The following is a 20,424-nucleotide window of genomic DNA, read 5'->3' as shown; positions in this document are numbered from 1 at the left end:
CCCGAGCGACCGAGCCCTTTGTCACCTCACCACCATTTCACCATGACCAACAAGAGCTACCTCGCATTCCTCGACAACAGCACCGCGTCCGACATGCTTTCGCGCACCTCGGTCCCCGGCCTGTCCGCCTTGCCCAGTCTTATCCCCCATCGCGTGCGTAGAAAGTGGAGGGCTACCAAGTCGCGCATACGCAGCCGCCAGGCCCCAACGTCATCCATCGCCGGCCTCGAGACGTCCTTCTCGCCCTCGGACACGCTGCGTTCGCTACGCACCCACTCATGGTCCATATACGATGCCCAATACCTCTTCCTCGCCATCGTCGCCATCTTCTCCCTCTCCGTGAGCGAGGCGCCTGGACCCTTTGCCAAAACATTCATAGCCACGCTGCTCATGACCGGCCTGTGTTTGCCCATTACACGACAATTTCTCCTCCCATTGCTCCCTACTCTTACCTGGCTGTTCCTCTTCTCGAGCTGCAAGTACGTGTCATCTTTCTTATCCAACACGTAAACTCGCAGAACGAGCTAACACCCGCCCCAGATACATTTCCGCCGACTACCGCCCTGCAATCTGGGTCCGCGTCCTCCCCGCTCTCGAGAACATCCTCTACGGCGCCAACTTGAGCAACATTCTGTCCGCACACAAGCACACAGTCCTTGACATCCTCGCCTGGTTGCCCTATGGTGTCGTACATTACGTATCGCCTGTTATTGTCAGTGGATGCATGTTCATTTGGGGCCCCCCTGGCACCCTACCTATCTGGGCGCGTGCTTTTGGCTACATGAACATCACAGCTGTTCTGATCCAGATCGTCTTCCCATGCTCGCCTCCTTGGTATGAGAACTCATATGGATTGGCCCCCGCCAACTACAGTATCCCTGGAGACGCTGCGGGACTCAAGGCAATCGACAAGCTGACTGGAATTGATCTCTACACTTCCACCTTCCTCGCCTCACCCATGGTCTTTGGTGCTTTCCCCTCATTACACTCCGGATGGGCTACCCTGGAGACGCTGTTTATGGGACATGTCTTCCCCAGGTTGTTCCCCGTATACGTTTTCTATACCATGTGGCTCTGGTGGTCAACTATGTACTTCTCTCACCACTACGCCGTTGACCTGGTAGCTGGCAGTCTGCGTAAGTACCTGTTTTTACTCCCATCTCTACCATGGCTAATCTTTCCTAGTTGCTGGTGTCTGCTACTTCTTTGGTCGCGCCAAGTTCCTCCCTCGCCCGCAATCCGACAAGGAGTTCCGATGGGACTACGACTACGTCGAGATTGGCGACCCCATGGACGGTGCTGGCTACAGCATGCTCGACATCTACGAGGAGTTCCAGCCTCACTCCGACTCTGACGACTGGGCCAGCGGCTCTTCCTCGTCTTACTCTACTGGTGGCAGGAGCCCCATCGGCGCTCGATCCCCTACCGACGACTCTCAAAGCCTCTGGGAAGGCGATACAGTTGGATCCGATACCGAACACACCCTCCGCAAAGATTAAGACCACGACTATCTATATATACATCTCTCGCCACAAACTTATACTCATCCCTACGTACGCACATCACCTCACGTCCTCAGGTGACGGCCTTTACGACCTATGCATTGGAGCGGAGTTTTATTGTTTGCGAAGCATTTCAGCGATCCATTCTATAATCATGGATTTGACGGCATAGAATCACTGGCGTCGGCAGAAGACGCTGCAGCATGCATCGGGGAACCACACCATTCTTCTCGTGGATTTCCCCTTCTAGCGCCACAGTGCGCGGTTTATTGTACCCCTTTTTGATACCCAAGTCGGTCGCTTACTTTGGCTTATTGGCACTGTAAAAAAACTTTACAGTCACATTGTATACATTCGCTCCAGCGCCCGGCCGCCGCCCCTTTCTGCTTTTTTTTTTGAGCGGCTGGATGTCTGCAACAGTGGGATTTGACGATGTTGAGGGCATGAATTGAAGGAACACAATGCATTTGTTTCAAATGCTGCATTGATCTCGCCATCACTATGGGCGGTATGAATGGCTGGTTTGAGCCTACAGCCTCGGAATGGGAATATTATTATTAGTGTAATGCTTAATGGAATGGAAACGGTTAATGAACCAATATCCTGGACAACACTGTGCATCAGTTGTAGTGCTGTATCAGTGAATTCAGCATGGAACACGGAAGGAGTACTGTTCTTGCGTAGCGGTTTAGCCACTATCAGCCCTCGATTTGTATACATGTCACTTGTATCAAGCCATGTTCCCCAGCGCCAGTAGATGCTCACTAGACACACTTTTCGCTAACACAAAACACTTGAACCCATGTTTCCCCCCCAGGGCAGCTACTTAGAACAAGTCCAACAGGTCCTGGTTGCTCTTCTTGCTTGGCTCGCTGCCTAGTTGCTGTGTTGGTGGAGGGGGCTGGCTTGTTTCCATGCTCATGCTTGCGAATCCATTCATAATATCGTCGTTGCTCATCTGCGTAGCCTGTGCAGGTGCTGCGGCACCACCACCTCCATCTCCAAACAAGCCTAGCAGATCGTCCATGTTTGATTGCTGTTGAGCAGGCGCGTTAACTGCAGGAGAGGCGACACGTTGGGGGGTTCCTGCCAGTCCTTCAAGACCCGATGAGCCGTGTGTAGGTTGCTTCTGCATTGAAGCGGGCGCAGAGCCGTCAAAATCAATGTCCAAGAGGTTCTCCACATTCGAAGGCGCTTGTCCACTGACTGCTGCTGCTGCCGCCGCCGCTGCAATCGGATTTTCTCTTGCTTCTTCTTGTTGCTCTTCAATGGCAGCTCGTTGCATCGCCTCTGCGCCAAATCTGCCCTGTCCAAGGAAAGCCTCTGGAGGCTTGTGGTACACCGAAGCCAGTGTTGACAGTTCTGTAAGCAGAGTCTCTAATAGCTGAGGAGGCAATGATCGTATTGTGGAAGAGATTGGGGGTTTGTCGGAGAGGACAATCTCCTTGGTGATCTCGGGATCACTGGACAGTAGTCGCCAATAGACGTATGCTCGATCTCGTATATCTGGGTTGTCATTGTCTGCAGTCGCGGCCTGGAGGACCTTCGTCACGAGGCCCTGTGCCTGATCTGGCTTCTTCAAGAAGAGCTTGACAACTGCTGTGAGTATTTGAAGTTGTGTCTGGCGTATATTAGCTCTTGTAGTACTCCGCCATGCATTTTCAGACATACTTGAGTGAACTCCTCGGCAAATGTGTCGACAAAATTCGACAGGATCTCGCCGGCATTGTTGATCTTTTCCGCGTACTCTCCAACGATCCAGATAAGAGATGCTCTGGCGTTCGGCTCATCCAACTCATCTATGCATTGGCAGAGTGTTGGTATTATGCCTTCATAACCAGGGTATTTGCGGAAGATATCTTTGATGACCACAATCGCCTCCTGAACGACGTAGTTGACTTTGGTGTTGATGAGGTCCAGCAGCGTGTTGACGCATTTTTCGCTTGCGCTCTCGATCTTGATCGCGACCTGTCCTATGGCCTTGACTGCTCGTCGCACGAAGTCCATATCCACTTCCATGGCGTACTCCTTCAGCTCGGCCAGTAACTGATCGACATTCTTGTCATTCGCTATCCGCACCATGATTTCCAGCTTTTGCATCTTCAGGTAGGGCGGGTCGTTGTATTTGCAGAAGAAAACGCGCATCTCCTTGCTGAGAATGTCTGGCTGTTTCTGGAGCAGTAGGTCGATGTTCCGGAGCGCAACATATTGTACTTCGGGGGCAGAAGATACGAGTGTAACTACAGTTTGTTAGTGTTGGCCTGTTATGCCTCTATCATCAACGTACCTAGTGGCGGAGCCATCTTCTTCGCATACGACTTCATCATCTCAGGAGATATATTTCGCATATGCAGGAACACAACCTTGACGGCTGCCAAGACGACACTTGGATTGACGTGCTGAAACTGTGGAACAACTCTTTCGCAAATGTGCTCTGCCTCCTTGATATCCACTGGCTTGTAGTCGGCGAGAGTGGTAAGGAGAGTAACTCTGCCCCACTCTGTACACTCGTTCAGCGCCAAAAGCATCTTCTTCAGTTGTTGTGACGAAATAACGAGAGCTTTGGTTTCCGGTGCTGCCTCCTGAATCTCTACCAGTGCAGTGACCGAGTTTGCGACTACCATGGGGTTTGGGTCGCCAACAAGTTCCTGCAGCTGTTCCAGGAAACCGTTCTCGATGCACATGTTGGGTGCGAGATCGAAGAGCTTAGCTACGCACAGGGCTGCGGTTTTCCGTACATATGGAGATTCGTCTCTGAGTGTTTTCCGCAAAGGTTCCTCCATGTAATCAGTCATCTTATCCACGCGGATGCAGCCCATAGTTCGGATCGCCAATGCTCGTATGAGTGGGTTTGCGTCTTCGGAGTCTTGTACGAAAGTGTTTACAGCGAGAATGCAGAGGTCGGGATGTGATTTTGCGTAATTCCTGGTGCGTGTTGTCAGTTTCCGCTTGATGCGCAGCCGGACTTGTACGCACATGAGGTATAGATATACCAGCTTCTTCTGGTCAAGGTCCCCAGTTGCAATGTTCTTCAGAACGTCAGGGAAGAGCGCCGAGACATCCTTGCCCAAAGTCATGGACATGATAGTCTTCTGAATGGCTTCTTTGCTGACATAGTCTTAGTGTTTGCTCCGAATGCGTCTTATGGTTCCAGGTGCTCACCGTTCGTAGGCATATTGAGAACTAGGGCAATAGTCAGTTATGAATAGCTAAACTGGTTCTTGGGTGATCATACACCAGACCTGCCCTCAGTTCAAACGTCTCTCCCTTGCGCGGGGGCGCAAATGCGCCTCTTATCCTGTTGACAGCCATCTTTGTAGGACCGCAGAGGCCAGTCGCTCAGCCAAACCCCTCCGACTCCGGCTCCTAAGGTCTGCAACCTGTGCTGCAAGGGGCGGGGTATTCGAGGCGCAGTCTCTTGAGATTGTCTACAAGGGCATGCAAAATTCGGCGTCTCTGGGTTGGGCGGCGTTGCAGGGTGATTACGCGGGTTATGTCAATGCTCGTGGAGCTTCGCGATTGCCAGACTGCCACCTTGAGGGTGTGGTCCGTGCGCGATTGGGGCCCCATCCATGTATCGCATCTAGCCCAGCCCGGAAGTGCTTCGACGCTCCCGCTGCGCTCACAGTTGCACCAAAACATCAACATGGTAAGTTGAGCATAGCAGCCCGTCTACACTGCAACTCTAATGCGACATGGTAGCCTTCCAATCTACCGAACCTACGTCGACTGTTCGTTGAGGCGCGCAGCGAGTCCGAGGAGAGCGCGTACTCGAGGAAAGCTGTATGTTCTCTCCAGCTTTGTCAATCTTGGTGATATCGTCAAGCTGATGCGAACTCAGTTCTACAATCTTGCCATATTCATGTCATCAATCGCCGTCTTTAGCTTGGTTGCACAGCGAATGACTTCTGCAAAGGCCATCGGCTGAGTACCTGAAGGGCCAATCACCACATAACGAAAGTCCTACCGAATTCATCTTGTCAAAAACAAGTGTAATGCTCCTCACACAGCCCAAAGGAGTAAGCGATTTCTGGTGCCCTTCGTAACGGAGCGACCATGTGGCCGGCGCTTACACGGACAGCCATTTCCCTTGGCGCTTGCAACATAGATGTCGCAAAATTAGATGATACATTCTCCAATCAATCTAACGCCGGGTGAATCAAAAGCCCACCGCAAGTGAGTGAGGCACGGAATGATACCATTCCTCCTGTCTATTCCTGGTGTGCATGCATGGGACCCTGAATTGCGGCGAAGCAGCATCATACCGTATCGATAGGAGGACATGTTGCTTCATACTTGTCGACATACGCTTCCTGTGAGGTAAGAATCTTCTGTATTCCAGACATGTTTCATTCCGCGGCCTCGAAATCACCAGAGCAGGAAAACGACACCAAAGACAGGTCCCGGGCCCGAGCATCAACAAACTTCTATGACCGGATCGTAACTGATTGGTGGTGGTGGGAGATACTCAGCTGGATTATCAGTTTCGTCTGTGTGGCGGCTATAGTAGGTGTACTGTGGTATTACGATGGTAGAAGACAGCCAGAACACTTGGTAACAGGCATCACACTCAACGCATACGTTGCAGTCTTCGCTGCGGTTTCAAAAGCAGCATTAATAATGCCTGTTTCCGAAGCGATCAGTCAGTTGAAATGGATCTGGTTTCAAGAGGAGGCTGCACTATGGGATTTTCAACTTTTCGACGCGGCCAGTCGTGGGCCTTGGGGTGCGACTATGCTACTTATCAGAACGCGATGCAAGTAAGTCCTGGCAATGTACCCAACACTAGACTTTTACATACTAGTACCTATGTAGGCATGTTGTATCCTTGGCTGCCTTGATCACCATACTAGGCCTAGCATTCGAGCCTTTCTTCCAACAAATCGTCACCTATCCCGATCGTATGATAGTCGTCGGAGGTGGCTCGACATGGGCCGCATCAACTTTTGTACCCCAATCTCTACCGAGCACTCGCCGGCTTGGTTTTGACAACAATAACAGAGACCCGACAATGACTTTGGCTATCGACACCGTCCTCAACACCCCAGAAATTGCTATGAGGCCCTCCACGGCGCAGTGCTCCACGGCGAACTGTACATGGCCTTCGTATGTCACACTTGGCGTCGGTCACACATGTCAAGACGTGTCTTACCTGCTCCAGTATATATGCGAAAACAACACGGAACTAGCCTTGCCACAACAAGTCGTCTCGGCGGTGGATCCCTGTGGCTACAAGGTGAACGACACGTTCGTTGCCGGCTCCGAAGGTAGTCTCGGTTTTCGCAAGGTGACCAGTTTATCGACAATGGTAGTCGAAACATTTGACTTTGAATCTAGTGGCAACCACTTCTGGAACACCACAGCTTTTCACAATTCGACTCTGCCTATTTTGGATTTCTATATTGCTTATACGCCAGGAGGTCCAGAAGCGGCGCTCAGAAACCAGACACCAGTATTGCTGGAATGTTTACTCACATGTAAGTAAAGTCGCGTCTGCAGGTCGCATGCATCGTCAGCTGATGCGAGTGATTGGTTCAGGGAATGCCCACACTATTGATTCCCGCTTTGTCAACGGTATGCTACAGGAGAGGATACTAGATACTGTCGTCATACAGCCCCAGTCATTGAACAATAGCACCGCCTGGCCTATAACCGCTATATTGGGCTCGAACAACACATTCAAAATTCTCAATGGGACCACTCAACTCCTCCGCGATTGGATCTTGTCGGATTTTCCCTTTTATCTGGATCAAGATCCCGCATACGATTTTGAGCTCTACTCTGGCATGTGGAACTTTCATCAGATCCCACCCTACGACTTCGAGAGCCATATCTCCAACCTTACGAAAGCTATAACAAACGACATGAAATCACGGTCTTCTGGTATGAAGCTCATAGAAGGAATAGCGTGGAGCTCGGAACGTTTTGTGAAGATCCGCTGGGCCTGGATTACGTTGCCCGCCGCATCGCTCATAGGAAGCTTGGTATTAATATTGGCAACAATTGCACAAGGAAGAAGGACCAAGGTGCCGCTATGGAAATCATCTTCTTTGGCCACATTACTACATGGCTTGTCGGAAGAAACCAGAAACCTTGTTGATCCAGATCTGTCTCCCAGTCAGGTTGAAGCCATGTCCACAAGATTAAGGGTACGACTCTCGTCTCGGAGTGGAAGCGCGCGGTTGATAGCTTGAGGACGAAAATAGTCTGGTCGTCTATGCAGAATTGTTCGAGAATCTGGTTCGACCTGTCACGCCTTTGGAGGGCTGCACCTGCACGCTTGATTTCTGCTTCCTTAATGCATAAAACTGTGTCATAAGATCCCTCCACTTCACACTCCATATCCAAGTCTTTCGTTCCTCGTCCCAGCTTATGTGTCCAGGCACAGTCATCGCTATGCCCGTCAGCTGGTTCCGAGTGAAGTGCACCCATGACGTAGCTGCCTGTAGTCGTTCTAGTGGCAGCACAGAAGTGTCTTTGAGTTCTTCGACGCTTTTTGCGTTTGTTCCTTCTTTGAGTACACTCGGCGAACGGAACAGGGCATAGCTTTCATCGGCATTGAGGCCGTCGAACGACATGCTCAATTGCGCGCGGGGTATTGGCGCACCTGGCCAAAGCAGAGCTCCAGAAGTGGGGTCGCGGCGCGGAAGTGAAAGCGTGATGGCGAACATTGGGAGGTAGGTCGACGCGAACACTCGTTCAACAAGATCCTTGAATTGCCGTGACACATGCCGTACGGCATTCCAGAGGTGATTTGCTTCGTAAATGCTGGCTCGTTCGAGGATATGCAGCCATAATTCAACTGGTAAGATAGATGTGGGTGCGCACACTGCAAATAAATTCCCAGCCTGATTGGATGTTTCGCTCGTCATTCTGCTTTGCTACTGTTTAAGAACTTGTGAAGGAGGTATGATCAGCACCATATATCCACGGAGCATCACTGTTGAGTCATCCGCGGTTGGCCTTACCCAACACAGCACATGCTAGTTTTGCTAGGCGCTGACACATGCACAAAGATGCGGAAAGGAGTTTCTACAGACAGGGAAAAATATATTCCATGTCCTATGTGAAGGTTGATGTGTCTGAGGGAAGGCTGATCTACTCCGCTTACAAGTAGCGGCATGTCTCGGCTGGCTCGTCCCCACTATGTGTCGCAAGTGAAAAAGTTGGCAGTACCCGAAACACACGTGCCTGAGCAGTAGCCTGAGACAGCAACGTCTCGTCGCCTTTAATGCGTCACAGGCCCATGAAGCCTAGGGCTTGGAATGTCATGCACATGCTAGCAGAACTGAGGCCCTCGTGCCCCAAGGTAAACTGGAGATCGCGTTTGTCATTACAACTTCAATAATTTTACATTTCATAACTGTAACTAAGCGCCAGAGAAGGAAATAGCGCCCTTAGAACCAGTCCAATGAAGCGCTCCGCTTCAATCTCCGTAGAGTGACCTTCGGTGCCCTTCTAGGGACAGAAGTACGTTCTATGTTAACTACAGTAATAGAAGTTGTCATCAAGAAGGAAAGCACCATTACCGCGTGTACCGCCTCAAACCCCAAGCCCCATCATCTGTCTCATCCCTCTTGAGGCGTTCAAGCAACAAAGTCGCGGGCGGCGAAGCTGCGGCGGCCGAATCGTCCACGTCCGCGTCCGCGACCGAAGCCACCAAAGCCGCCCTGGCCTCCTTGCTGACCTCCCTGTTGACCTCCTTGCTGGCCACCTTGCTGACCGCCTTGTTGACCGTTGTTCTGGCCGTTGTTCTGGCCGTTGTTCTGTCCATTGTTCTGTCCATTGTTCTGACCGTTGTTCTGGCCGTTGTTCTGGCCGTTGTTGCCGCCATTGTTGCCGCCACCGTTGCCCTGGCCGACAGTGAATCTCACACAGTCATCCTGGGGACCACGTTGAGCGACTGGCATGACAACAGGCTGATGGTTGCTAGCAGAGGTGATCGAGCAGACACGGTAGTTACCAGCAGGAAGACCAGCATCAAGAGTAGCAGTGAGAAGACCGTTGCCATCGCCGGCGTCGTTGATACCCTTGAAGAAAGCAAAGGTCTGAGCGTCAGGAGGGTTGTTGGCATTGTTGCCCATATCCTGAACGGAAATATGTGTATGACCAACAACTTTACCTCCCTGAAGGGTCTGCGGGGCAGCGTAGTAAGTGTTGTCGGGGTTCGTGAAAGATCCCGCCTGCAAGTTGGTGATCTTCACCGAGAAGTCAATCTTCTGATTCTCTTGCTTGACGTCGTTGTTCTGGGGATCAGTGAAGACCGCCGAGATCATTTGGCCGACAGCAGGGATATCTCCCATGACTATTTGTGATTAGTGACTGGGTTCACTGTTACGCTTGTTCAAAACTTACCAATACCGTTGCAGGAGCCTTCCTTAACTTGGAGACCATTGGTGAGGGTCTTGCCTTGACAGAAGTTAATGAAGTTGGCTTGGTCACTTACAAAGTTAGTAGGGAACTTGTAGATGAATCTGTGTGCCAACATACGTGAGAGACGCGGCTTGTCCGTCCTCTTGACCCTGATCGAATCCGTCGGATTGACTGGCCGTCTGAACGACATCGGCGTTGAGGGCCAAACCACCACCATTACCACCGTTGTTACCACCATTGTTGCCGCCGTTGTTGCCGCCGTTTTGACCGTTGTTACCGCCGTTGTTACCGCCGTTGTTACCGCCGTTGTTCTGGCCGTTGTTCTGGCCATTGTTGCCGCCATTGTTGCCGCCATTGTTGCCACCATTTTGTCCATTTTGGCCGTTGTTCTGGCCTTGACCACCGAATTGGGCGTTGGCAACACCGGCCGCAAGCAGCAAAGGGACGAGGGTAGAGAAGCGCATGATGAATGCTCGAAGAACAGAAAGTAAGACTGTTAAAAAGAGTGGAGTCCGGCTAGCGGTGGATTACAAAAAGGCAGACACGTTCAACGTAATCTGAATGAATAATTAAGAGGAAGAGAAAGGAATGTAACCCTCAACTGCAGAACCGGAGTGTAATAGGACAAGCGACTGATTGATGGTGAGGACGCCAGATATCTTGGAGGAATCGCATTGCCTTAAGTCCTTGGCGACGTAGAAGGCAAAGAGTAACCTAGTAAGGCGGCTCGTGGTTCCTCGGGCATGAAACCCACGATGAAGGCAGAGACGTCTCAAACCCACTCATACCGGCATCTCTAAGGTCGCGCACGGGGCGCTGGCATCAACTGGCGCCCTACTATTGACTGAGGCTGTCATGGCAGCCTCTCCGGAACAAGAGTACGCCAGGCATTGAAGAGGAGGTCCGAGAAACGGTTCGTGTATGAGGTGTGCAAGAACCACGTTTGCGCTAACCCGAAGAGGATACGCTAAGCGCCTCCTAGGACGAAGCCAGGCATCCTCTAAATTTTGAGGAGGGCTTGCTCAAACTCCTATGATGCCTTGCCATGCGCCATACGACAACCGAATGCACAGCAGGAATGTGTGACTGATTCCGATAGCCGTTCGTCACCACCGCAACGCCAGCGGGGAGATTGGTTTACTTGCTGTGGCCCACTCTGTGACCCACGCCTCCCCCAGAGCCTCACTGGAATGTCGGAGGTGCTGGGCTACACAGACGAGTAAGGTTAGTTTGTGCTGTCACTGTCTCGATTTTGACGGGCGTGACAGGTGTCAGCAGGACTACGGAGTAACAAGTACGATCCTGCGCCGTATCATTGAACGCACCTTGTTGGATGTCGTAATCAAGTTGCTCTTCTTGCGAAGACCTTCAATGACGGCAGTCCTTCATCCGAGATCCATAACAATCGGATGTGCACGATGTTTGCTGTTTGGGATGTTATCGCTGCTTGCCAAGTCGTCTTACCACCCGGTCAAGACGACTCACCAGCTCCACTATGAACGTGGCGCCCAGGCAAGAAATCAGCACATTCCTCCACCCATTAGCAGAATTGTGTATACCCATTCTCGAAGATCTGCATCTTGCTCCATCGACTCTGCAAGCGAAGATACCCCTTTGGCCCACATTCAACGACCGTGCTCCCGGCAAATCGGTCTGAGACAGCTCATGTCAAACCCCGCTACAGGTTCGGTCCTCGAGCGTTGTCGAGGATTACGGAATCAGGATTTCCCTTTGTAGTTCGGTGTTTGCGGGTCAGTCGGCATGCCTGAGGCAAGACGTGTCTTCAGGCATAATGGATCTACATCTGTAACCAACACCCGCAGAAACTTCTCAGGTTCCATTTTCTCTAACGTGAGCCCTCGATGTTGGGTTCTTTGATTAACAATTTGAAGCTCCCTTACACGCGTGCTTTCGGATCTATCGTCTTCCATAGTCTCAGATGGTCAATCGGCCCTCCATTACCTGCACCGCGCCGCCTTCGAGAAACAGCTGCGATACAGCTCCGTCCTCGGTCATCTCGACTTCTATGAAGATCTCGCTTCTTCTGCCCATCTCTACGCCCTGAATAATTTCATACTTGAGCGTCTTAGATTCTCTTCCTGCTGTCAACGAAAGATATGCTGCCAAATCACTGGCGGCGCTACCAGTGGCCGGATCTTCCAATGGACCCTCGATCATCCTGGTTCTTACTCTGGTCACGCCCTCATTGCTTTTTCCCGTCCGAACAAAGAAATATGTCCCGATGAACGTCTGGTCCCAGCCTTGATCCAGGCCTTGAATTTTAAGAGACTGGCCAGCTAGCGATACCATACCCAGAGCCTCTTCACTCTCCAGTTCGACTAGGACAAAGGTCATACCTTTGACAATTGAGACAATAGCAAAGTCGTCTTTGACCCCGACCTTGCCTTCCTGGTGAGCTTCTGCCAGTTGAGGCTGCAGTGCGAAAAGCTCGTTCTTGGTGTATCTCTTCTCGTGGATATGACTGCACTAATCAGCTAACATACGTCCATTGGAGTTCAGGTCGCCGAATTGACTCAGGCGGTTGGTCTGGAACACTGGGTGCTAACACTGGTAGTTCAAGCTCCAAAGCCCGCCGACGAGAACAGTTCTAAACACAGCACGTACACGTCATGAGGAATGGAAGCCTTTGCCGTCATCTTGCCGCAATCGTACCGCAGTCCAACATCTCCGGCTTTAAGGTTGAAGCTCGCTTCCATGACGCCGCTGTGGATACCACGCTCCCGAGCCGTCCTTTCTAAAGCATAACACGCCGTGCCCACAGTCGGGTGACCCGCAAACGGTAGTTCCTGCGATGTCATGAAGATATCGACGGTCCATTTGTCCTCCGTCGCACCATCCGCATTCTCGTGTAAGAAGGTGGTCTCTGATAGGTTGAACTCTCGCGCGATGGTTTGCTTTTGTTCCTGAGTTAGTGTCCGGTCGTGCGGGATGCGAACGATGGCCAGCGGATTGCCGCCGTATGGCTGGGACGTGAACACGTCCACGGTCACAAATTCGAGCTGAGAGGATGAGGCCATGTTCAAAAGATCAAGGGATATTTGTTCTGAGATGGACAATTGATGGTTTGAGTCCAGGACTACTGTTGCTGCGTGAATACATGGGTCAGATGACTCATAAAGCACCTGCAAACTGCATCGAAGAATCTAGCAACCCCGCCATGATGTTGACTCAAGTTTTGAGATGCTCTGAACCAGAGGCTGTTCTAGGTGATTTGAGATATCCTTTGCCGTGATATCCACCGATCAGTTCGATGGAGGTTTTGCGGCAACTTGAGAAAACGGTACCAAAGTTGACACGCCAAGCATAGCGAGAAGGCTCGAGAGACGTACGCATGGCGTCGGGAAGTGCCTTTGTCATAGCACAGCCCTCGGTCTTGGCGTACCTTTTTTGTGACCGATGAGGCTGCGATCGTGAGGCTGTGCAGTTGCTGTTCAGATACCAACCAAGGATCATTAGCTCCACATTACGTGTCCTTCCGGTATGCCCGAGGTATCCTGACGCCGAACAGTAAGGTCAACCCTACCGTATGCATACAGCAGTGTACCTGGATAATATCGCATTCAAGTTCTCAGCGGGCCTGCCATTGGCACACACGTCCAGCAATGTGGTAATGAGGAAACTGAGTTCTGGTACTCCTTGGCCGGACCTCGACTAGTTGTCCCCGCGACGACCCCTCGTGTTACGGAGAAGAGCGAGTGTGGTGGAAACCATCGCGTTAAATCTGATGAATCGGTCACAAATTCTTGTAACCGTACCAAAGTTCATGGCACACATCTACGATTTCAAGGTCGAGCCCGATTACGCCACCAAGAAATGGCATGACTGTATGGCGACTGCGATGGCAAGAAAGTGATTTGAAATTCAGCAATTTGTTCGCCTCAGCTACTCGCCATCTCCGTGGCGCACTGAAGTTGATCTTCAATGCGCATGATTGTTGCTGCAACAATGGTGTAGCTCGCAAAAGAGGAGTAATCTTGGGCTGCGACGAATGGGAAAACTGCAACGTTAAGTGTGGAGACAAACTGGGGTGCTGGTCATGGTCTGCCAGTCGCGAGCAGATCGACGCGGAGATTATTTTCAACGGTCTTTATCGATTCATACTCGCGTCCTGGCATTGTTGGCTAGCTGCGTGTGTACCTGCGCGGTTGGGGATTGTTGAGGATACCTAGGTACACACCGGCATTAGTACCCGCGGCCGACTGGCCTGCGAGGAGATTGTCAGACGGTGGCCAGCGCAAACGACACAAGAGTTTGCCAATCTGGCGATGTGCAGTATGATCGCAGTGTTTCGATCGATGAAATGAGACAATCTCGGCTGGTGCCATGATGGGGATGCCCTCGACCTGATGGTGCGTGGTTTCCAAGCGAGGAGGTGCACTGATACTAGTAGGACTCAGGACTCGGGACTGCTAGGACGATCCTTCGCGTTGCCAGTACGAGTCCGATCTCGAACGCGTGCCATGTTGCTGCACCGCGGCCCAAGGCCATTGATGTGCATACACTTGTGGTTGTAGTTGAAGGGGTTCAATCACACCTTTCGGACACTGTCCGACGGTGGGATGAAGACTGCAGGCTATGTCCTAATTGATAGTGTGCGGAAGCATTAATTTTAACAACATGTCAGACGCGTCGCGTTAGTTGTTAATGTCAGCGCTGTTATGGAGCTTTTTTGTGACATGAGCAATCTTTTATCGGTGCTGCAAACACCCCACTCGGCTGCAGGCTTGCACAACGGGGGCAGGGGGCGTGGGAGGTGATAAGTTCGCATGGCTGCAGCTCCGAGTCTGCAAGGTACATCTCGTTTGCGACTGTGCTGAAGGTCAAGGGTATGAGTCGTAAGTCTAGGCTACAAGAGCCAACTTTCTGAGGTTTCATCGTCAACGGCGCTGCTACGCCGCATTGCTCAGAGGCTCGCTACACATTGGCACAAGCTGACGAGACGATGCGGACCAGGAAGCTTTGGGGCAGAGTTCACAAGTGGCCAGCTATGGTCATGGTTCTGTGGGATACTGACGTGCGAGGCGAAAGAGTTTTTGCACTGGGTTCTGTGAAGGATGGAGGTGACAATTGCCGGTACAGGCTTATCCTGGCATTAGGACGACAGTCGTCGATGGTGAATTGAGTTAGGGCGGCGCAGAGATGGCGTACGGTTGGGCAGACGTAACGCGACTCAGTGAAGCAGAGGGTCCGCAGCTGTCCGACCCTCTGCGCCGTCAGTCAAGGGCTAGCTTGGGACACAATTGCTTTCTGCGTGTTTTCGACCATGGTACAGCTGCTGCCACATCGAGGGTGACGTCTCAGGGTCTTCAGGGGAGGCCTAGAGTTGCACGTCGTCCAAGTGCGAATGTGTAGCGTCAGCCATGGATTGGAGCAGGGAGCAGCGTGCCTGACTCGGGGCGGGGTCGGCAGGGAACTTGATGCACTCGAGCTGAAAGGCGTTGCCGCCGGCGCGCTAGGCCAAGGTCGTCGTGGTTCTCGGGGAAGCTGGAAGCCCCTGTCACTGACGCCACTCATGCAAGTGCGAAAGCGACCATCACGGGCCCTCGCTCAGGGATCATGAGAAGAAGCGTTGGCTAGAGCAAACGCAAAACCCTTTCTGTATACCTACCCGACGTCTGCCCGTTCCAGCCCTCTGCGACCGTCTGCTCCTCATAATCCCGCCCTACACCACCACCGTCTCCGCTCGAGCATCGTCGTGTTTGTCCTTCTTTTTTGTTTACCGTGCCTGTACCGTGCCCATTCCAAATCCCTGCCTGGTCGCACATGCCCACGCCGACGACACTGGACATTTGTCACTTGCAACACAACTTATAACTTGGACCATCATCTCCGCCACACCACTTGCCTGGAGCGACTCGCCGTGCATCACCCAGAGCTGTAGCACCGTTTATCTGCAGCATTGCCGTCGTGCTTTCTTCTCTTGCCTCCTTTGCTGGTTGCGCCTTCCTTTCTTCTCGTAAACGCTACGACCACCCCACCAAAACCCCACGCGCCCGCTAGCTCTCTCCCACGGACCGCCTTCTCCTCTTTGACAACACCCTCAAACTCAACTCCGCTTCCCCGGGCATCGCTTTCCGTCTTTGCTTCTCTGCGATACGCGCAGGTTTAGCGCTGCGCCGCCGCCTGGACCCTTTGATTGCCCTGCCACGCTCACGTGCTCAGCACTATGGCATCAAATCATTCCCGGAGCGCGTCGGATGAGAACCACAACTCAATGGCCTACGTTCTCGAACACGTCTTACAGTACCCCGGAAGCTACGACATCCCCCTCAAAACCATGTACGAGCTCAACCGTGTGGACCGCGCCCAACCATTCCCCAAGAGCCTGGCCAAGTCCGGCAGCACATCACCAGTCTCCAGCCAATTTGCATGGAACCCTACCGAAGCTGCCGCCATGAGCTTTACCTCATCTTTGATGAACCAGCTCAAAGCATTACCCACACGGACCAGCGCACTCCCACCCGCTTTCATCGTAAACTTTGTCAGCCGGACCTTCATGCCTGAGCCGGCTGATGTTGACTGGAGCCAAGCCTTGACAGCTCTCGACTACCTCAAAGATCTCGAGACGCGCCGACGGAGGGAAATGGCCACCACCTTCGAGGCCCTTGATGTCCACAGGGACACATGGGATGCCGACATGGCCCGTGTAGCCGAAAAGGCACCCGGCATTGCACTCTGGATCAATAATCTTGAGGGCAAGAACCGAAAAGCTGAGTCGTACTACGCTCAGCTCTGGGTCGGACTCCGCCGATGGGTAAGCTATGCCACTTCTTTCACACGTGATCTACTAACATCCGCTGGCAGATCATGATCAATCACCTTTCAGATGAAGAGTTCAACAAGCTCAACTGCATCAGCTATCTCAACACCCTCTTCCCTCCTGTTCACGGCCAGACCAAGCTTCCTTCACAGTTCCTGAACCACGAAGCCCTGAAAGAAGAGCGCCAGATCTTCTTCGAACTGATTAGTCAGGTGCAAAAGAGAGGACCTGATGTCTTGCTGCCCCTGATCAACAGGGACAAACGTCCCGAAGATCGAACCGGTTGGCCCACTGTCCAGAGGATTGTCGACAAGTACCTCCGAGTTGCCCAGAACATGATTCAAGACTGCATAGCCACCCATGGACCCGAGTCTTTTGATCGCTACATGAACGGACCCGGAAAAGAGAAGAAGCATGATTCTGGTGTGAGCTTTGGTTCCGAACGCCGGCCCAGTGTAGGCTCCAGCATGCATGGCGAGCAGGCATCCGAACCCATGCAAAGCTATGCCCCGGCCCCGAAGGGCCTCAGCAAGCTCGAGAGGATTACTCGCGAGTTCAAGCGCATGCGAGTCAAGCCCCGGCCCGAAGTGGAAGAGATAACGCAATTCAGCCAGCGGGCCGCTGCTGACTACGTCCCCACGACCGGTGAGAATGCTGGGAAGAAGTCGCTCAAGAAGGCCCGATCATTAGCAAGTCTCAAGTTTGGCAACGGCAGCTCTGCATCTCTGTCCAGCAGAAAGGGCAGCGATTCTATGCCATTCGACGCAAACGAGATGAAGAAGCACCGAATGATGTACGAAGCATCAGTCAGCAAGAGCACCACCCAGGCGTAGACAGCCGAGCGGTTGATTACGATGGCCGTTACGATTTCATGACGACTCACATCTTCACCACGAGTCAACATAGCATGTTCACATGCACCCACGAATCCCGGGTCGTTGTAAGCACGATTCGGACCGATGCCACGGCGCGATCCCTGGACGCAGGACGGAGACGTCGCATCATCGCAAAAGCATGCAGGTTGGTCGCTGGTTTCGACTCATTTTATTAGAGTCCCCATTGTTCTTTGTTACGAGGCTGAGAGGCCCTTGATTTTAGCGGGCGTTGTCAGAAGCAATACCTTCGCGGGTCAAAACTTCTATTTTCATGTTAGTACATCAGGGCTTATGTGATCTATGATGGATAAAGCATGGCGTTCAGGAACTGGGTGCATGGCAAAGGCGTAGTACACGATTGTTTTTGCTGGCATGTTTCTTTTCTTCGGCTGTACATACGAAAAGGTACGCGAGTGCCTTGATGCGGAACACGCATCGATATCCGAAATCTTTAGTGTAATCGTGTCATTTCAGACATGGAAGAGTAATGGATAATACATATCACAATCACACTGTTTCAACACTGCACAGTCCTGCACGCGTGTCATTGGCGGCGCTCGCGATGAGGCGAGAAACGAGACCATAAGGAACGAGGCTTCCGTTGTTGACCTTCCCTATTGATCCTGTTTGTCTCGCGTAGAGCTCATAACACCCGATGGTAAAGTTTGTTTTGCAAAATCAATTGAACGGCGATTCAAGACCCTAGGCAAGGTAAACTTTGTTTTAATCACACTGCCCACTGAGCCCACAGCTGTTCCCACATGCATCTGCAAGCATAACAACAACAGGGTAAGTCGCCCCCGCCACACTTTGCCGCATGGAGCACGGCTTCGGGTGCCCGTTGCAACGTCAATGGCCATCAAGTTCCTTCACGTGCGTTCACCGGGCATGCGAAATGCAGTCAATCACATCCCCGGCATGAAGGTGCCCCGAAGCTAACCGTGAAGCACGATCAGCACCCGATATGGCCTCATCCATCCCGAACACGGAGCTGACCTCTTGCGACGCCCGCGATGCCGACAGCCCATCCCACGCGTCCGGCCCATCTCAAGTAATCAACACCTCGACGCGTACGGCCAAAACTCGTCAGCCTCGCCAGCCCTCCCTAGCTGCCGCCACCGCACCGCCACGACGTTTCTTCGACCCCTGGAACAGCTCCAGTACAGGCCATCAGCGCGCTGAGAATCGCCTCTCTGGTTCTACGTCATGGCGCGCGTCGCGGAGCCTCAAGCTGGGAGAGCAGTTCAAGGGTGGTAGGCACGGAGGTAGACGGGTCGCCGACACGGTTGGCGCGGGCAGTGAGGACTTTGGCAAGGATGGTCGCAAGGACAACGGCAGCTGGGAGAAGGGCGCAAAAGGTCTCAGGACAGGAGGACAGAAGAGCCTGGCCGAGGTATGGGCTGCGAGCAAGGCAGGCAGGAAGCAGTCCCAACAGAAAGACACCAAATGTGTTGCCATGAACGCGCATGACATGTCCAACCATGGGCAGACGAATGCGCCTCCAGTGTCCTCTGATGCAGGAACAGAACCAGATGCGCATGTCCACAGCGACCTCTCTCAATCCTCGTCAAAGCCTCCTGAGAACCAGATCTTCGCCGGACTCTGCTTCTACCTCAACGGCTCGACCGCTCCCCTAGTCTCTGACCACAAGCTCAAGCAGCTCTGCGCCGCTCACGGCGCTAGACACTCGATATCACTAGGCCGTCGAACCGTAACGCATGTCATTCTTGGAAGAGTAAATGCAAACGGCGGCGCAGGCGGTGGCTTGGCTGCAACCAAAATCCAAAAGGAGATTACTAGGACGGGCGGCAAAGCTGTCAAGTTTATCAACGCAGAGTGGTAAGTAAGCTTTGCACATCTCCCGCTCTGCCTTTCTCTCTGTGTTTCACATCCGATTGCGCACAATCAGAGTTCATGCATAACACCTGCCGTGGCATTCACTCAATTGACATGTGCAGGGTCCTGGACAGTATCAAAGCAAATCGGCGCCTCCTAGAGTCACGCTACTCGCCGCTGAAGCTGGCGCCCAGCACTCAAAACAGCATTTTTGGCATGATGGGCGCAGCAAGTTCAAAGCAGGAGCAGGGATGAAGCCAACCTCTCTTTGCAGCAACTCTCCCGGATCGACGAGGTTTGCCGTTGATGCCTCGCCTGACGTGCCAGGACTAAGAGGAATACGGAATATGCCAGAACCAAAAGGGCAAAATTCCTTTGTTACAAAAGACCCTTGAACGATAACAAACTTTCGGTACTCGAAACCGCATCACATGAGCTCGTGGTGATCCACTTCTGTTCACTGAAACGTTGTTTGTGGGGAAGTCGGGTCCGACGTCGATCAACAACTTAACAATCATGAACCCTTGAAAACCTTAAGTGGCGCGATAACGTGGCGCCATGTTCGCGCAGAGTCATTAGTTTTGTTACTCACGCCATACCTGCCATGGCTTCCCAGTCCCGAACTCTGTTTCTTCAATGGTAGCGGCAGCGGCTCGACTTGGCCTATTACGCACTAGCGTGGTTTGGTTATCACATTCTGAAAGCGAAAGAAGAAGAAGTTTCCAACCCACAAAGCTTCTTGCTCGTTGCTCTGTAGTGTACCGTGTTGTCCTTTTTCTTGTAGGGTAGCCGGTTGCACTTCACCAGCGTAGTGCTGTTATCTCTTCAAACGCGGATGCTTCCGCTAATGGCGCGATTGCTGTCATGGAACCGGTTGGTGCGCCGCTGGAACCCACTGGCGTGAACTCTTTGTCTGTCAAAACAATCGAGTCCGGGTTCGTTCGGTTCCTTGAAACGTCCGGACTTTTGCCGTAGAAATTCAGCGGTTCCTCAACGATCGCTAGTACCTTGATAGCCGTGGACCCTGCCTGTCAGGGTAAGTTCCGTGTTGGTCCCT

The 20,424-nt window shown here is 52.4% G+C and overlaps 9 protein-coding genes across 9 annotated transcripts; 5 read left to right on the top strand and 4 right to left on the bottom strand.

The window, feature by feature from the left end:
• Nucleotides 1–42: 42 nt before the first annotated feature.
• On the top strand, nt 43–1,499 carry GT037_008570 (aureobasidin resistance protein aur1; the record flags this gene model as incomplete). Its single annotated transcript, XM_038933617.1, has 3 exons — nt 43–479; nt 541–1,136; nt 1,186–1,499. The coding sequence occupies 3 exons, from the start codon at nt 43–45 to the stop codon at nt 1,497–1,499; spliced, it is 1,347 nt and encodes a 448-aa protein (XP_038783582.1).
• Nucleotides 1,500–2,328: 829 nt separating this feature from the next.
• On the bottom strand, nt 2,329–4,814 carry GT037_008569 (adaptor protein complex beta subunit; the record flags this gene model as incomplete). The annotated part of the gene is made up of 6 exons (XM_038933616.1): nt 2,329–3,123; nt 3,174–3,742; nt 3,790–4,427; nt 4,479–4,610; nt 4,665–4,685; nt 4,738–4,814. The coding sequence occupies 6 exons, from the start codon at nt 4,812–4,814 to the stop codon at nt 2,329–2,331; spliced, it is 2,232 nt and encodes a 743-aa protein (XP_038783581.1).
• Nucleotides 4,815–4,995: 181 nt separating this feature from the next.
• On the top strand, nt 4,996–5,430 carry GT037_008568 (uncharacterized protein; the record flags this gene model as incomplete). Its single annotated transcript, XM_038933615.1, has 3 exons — nt 4,996–5,151; nt 5,205–5,285; nt 5,344–5,430. The coding sequence occupies 3 exons, from the start codon at nt 4,996–4,998 to the stop codon at nt 5,428–5,430; spliced, it is 324 nt and encodes a 107-aa protein (XP_038783580.1).
• A 416-nt stretch (nt 5,431–5,846) lies between these two features.
• GT037_008567 (uncharacterized protein) lies at nt 5,847–7,486 on the top strand (the record flags this gene model as incomplete). Its single annotated transcript, XM_038933614.1, has 3 exons — nt 5,847–6,262; nt 6,318–6,979; nt 7,041–7,486. Coding segments are annotated over 3 exons (1,524 nt in total), but the record flags the coding sequence as incomplete, so codon positions are not given.
• A 231-nt stretch (nt 7,487–7,717) lies between these two features.
• On the bottom strand, nt 7,718–8,173 carry GT037_008566 (uncharacterized protein; the record flags this gene model as incomplete). Its single annotated transcript, XM_038933613.1, has 1 exon — nt 7,718–8,173. The coding sequence occupies one exon, from the start codon at nt 8,171–8,173 to the stop codon at nt 7,718–7,720; it is 456 nt and encodes a 151-aa protein (XP_038783578.1).
• Nucleotides 8,174–9,088: 915 nt separating this feature from the next.
• GT037_008565 (uncharacterized protein) lies at nt 9,089–10,339 on the bottom strand (the record flags this gene model as incomplete). The annotated part of the gene is made up of 3 exons (XM_038933612.1): nt 9,089–9,807; nt 9,858–9,943; nt 9,993–10,339. The coding sequence occupies 3 exons, from the start codon at nt 10,337–10,339 to the stop codon at nt 9,089–9,091; spliced, it is 1,152 nt and encodes a 383-aa protein (XP_038783577.1).
• Nucleotides 10,340–11,810: 1,471 nt separating this feature from the next.
• GT037_008564 (diaminopimelate epimerase-like protein) lies at nt 11,811–12,913 on the bottom strand (the record flags this gene model as incomplete). The annotated part of the gene is made up of 2 exons (XM_038933611.1): nt 11,811–12,357; nt 12,501–12,913. The coding sequence occupies 2 exons, from the start codon at nt 12,911–12,913 to the stop codon at nt 11,811–11,813; spliced, it is 960 nt and encodes a 319-aa protein (XP_038783576.1).
• Nucleotides 12,914–16,062: 3,149 nt separating this feature from the next.
• On the top strand, nt 16,063–17,489 carry GT037_008563 (uncharacterized protein; the record flags this gene model as incomplete). Its single annotated transcript, XM_038933610.1, has 2 exons — nt 16,063–16,650; nt 16,701–17,489. 2 exons carry the CDS (start codon nt 16,063–16,065, stop codon nt 17,487–17,489), a joined length of 1,377 nt encoding a protein of 458 aa, XP_038783575.1.
• A 1,006-nt stretch (nt 17,490–18,495) lies between these two features.
• Nucleotides 18,496–19,622, top strand: GT037_008562 (uncharacterized protein; the record flags this gene model as incomplete). The annotated part of the gene is made up of 2 exons (XM_038933609.1): nt 18,496–19,370; nt 19,490–19,622. The coding sequence occupies 2 exons, from the start codon at nt 18,496–18,498 to the stop codon at nt 19,620–19,622; spliced, it is 1,008 nt and encodes a 335-aa protein (XP_038783574.1).
• Between the last annotated feature and the right edge of the window lie 802 nt (nt 19,623–20,424).

This window comes from Alternaria burnsii (genome assembly GCF_013036055.1).
Source record: "Alternaria burnsii strain CBS107.38 chromosome Unknown 744, whole genome shotgun sequence".
In the NCBI taxonomy this organism is placed as follows: domain Eukaryota; kingdom Fungi; phylum Ascomycota; class Dothideomycetes; order Pleosporales; family Pleosporaceae; genus Alternaria; species Alternaria burnsii.
The sequence above is the reverse complement of the archived record's forward strand: the minus strand, read 5'-3'. Positions and strand labels throughout refer to the sequence as shown.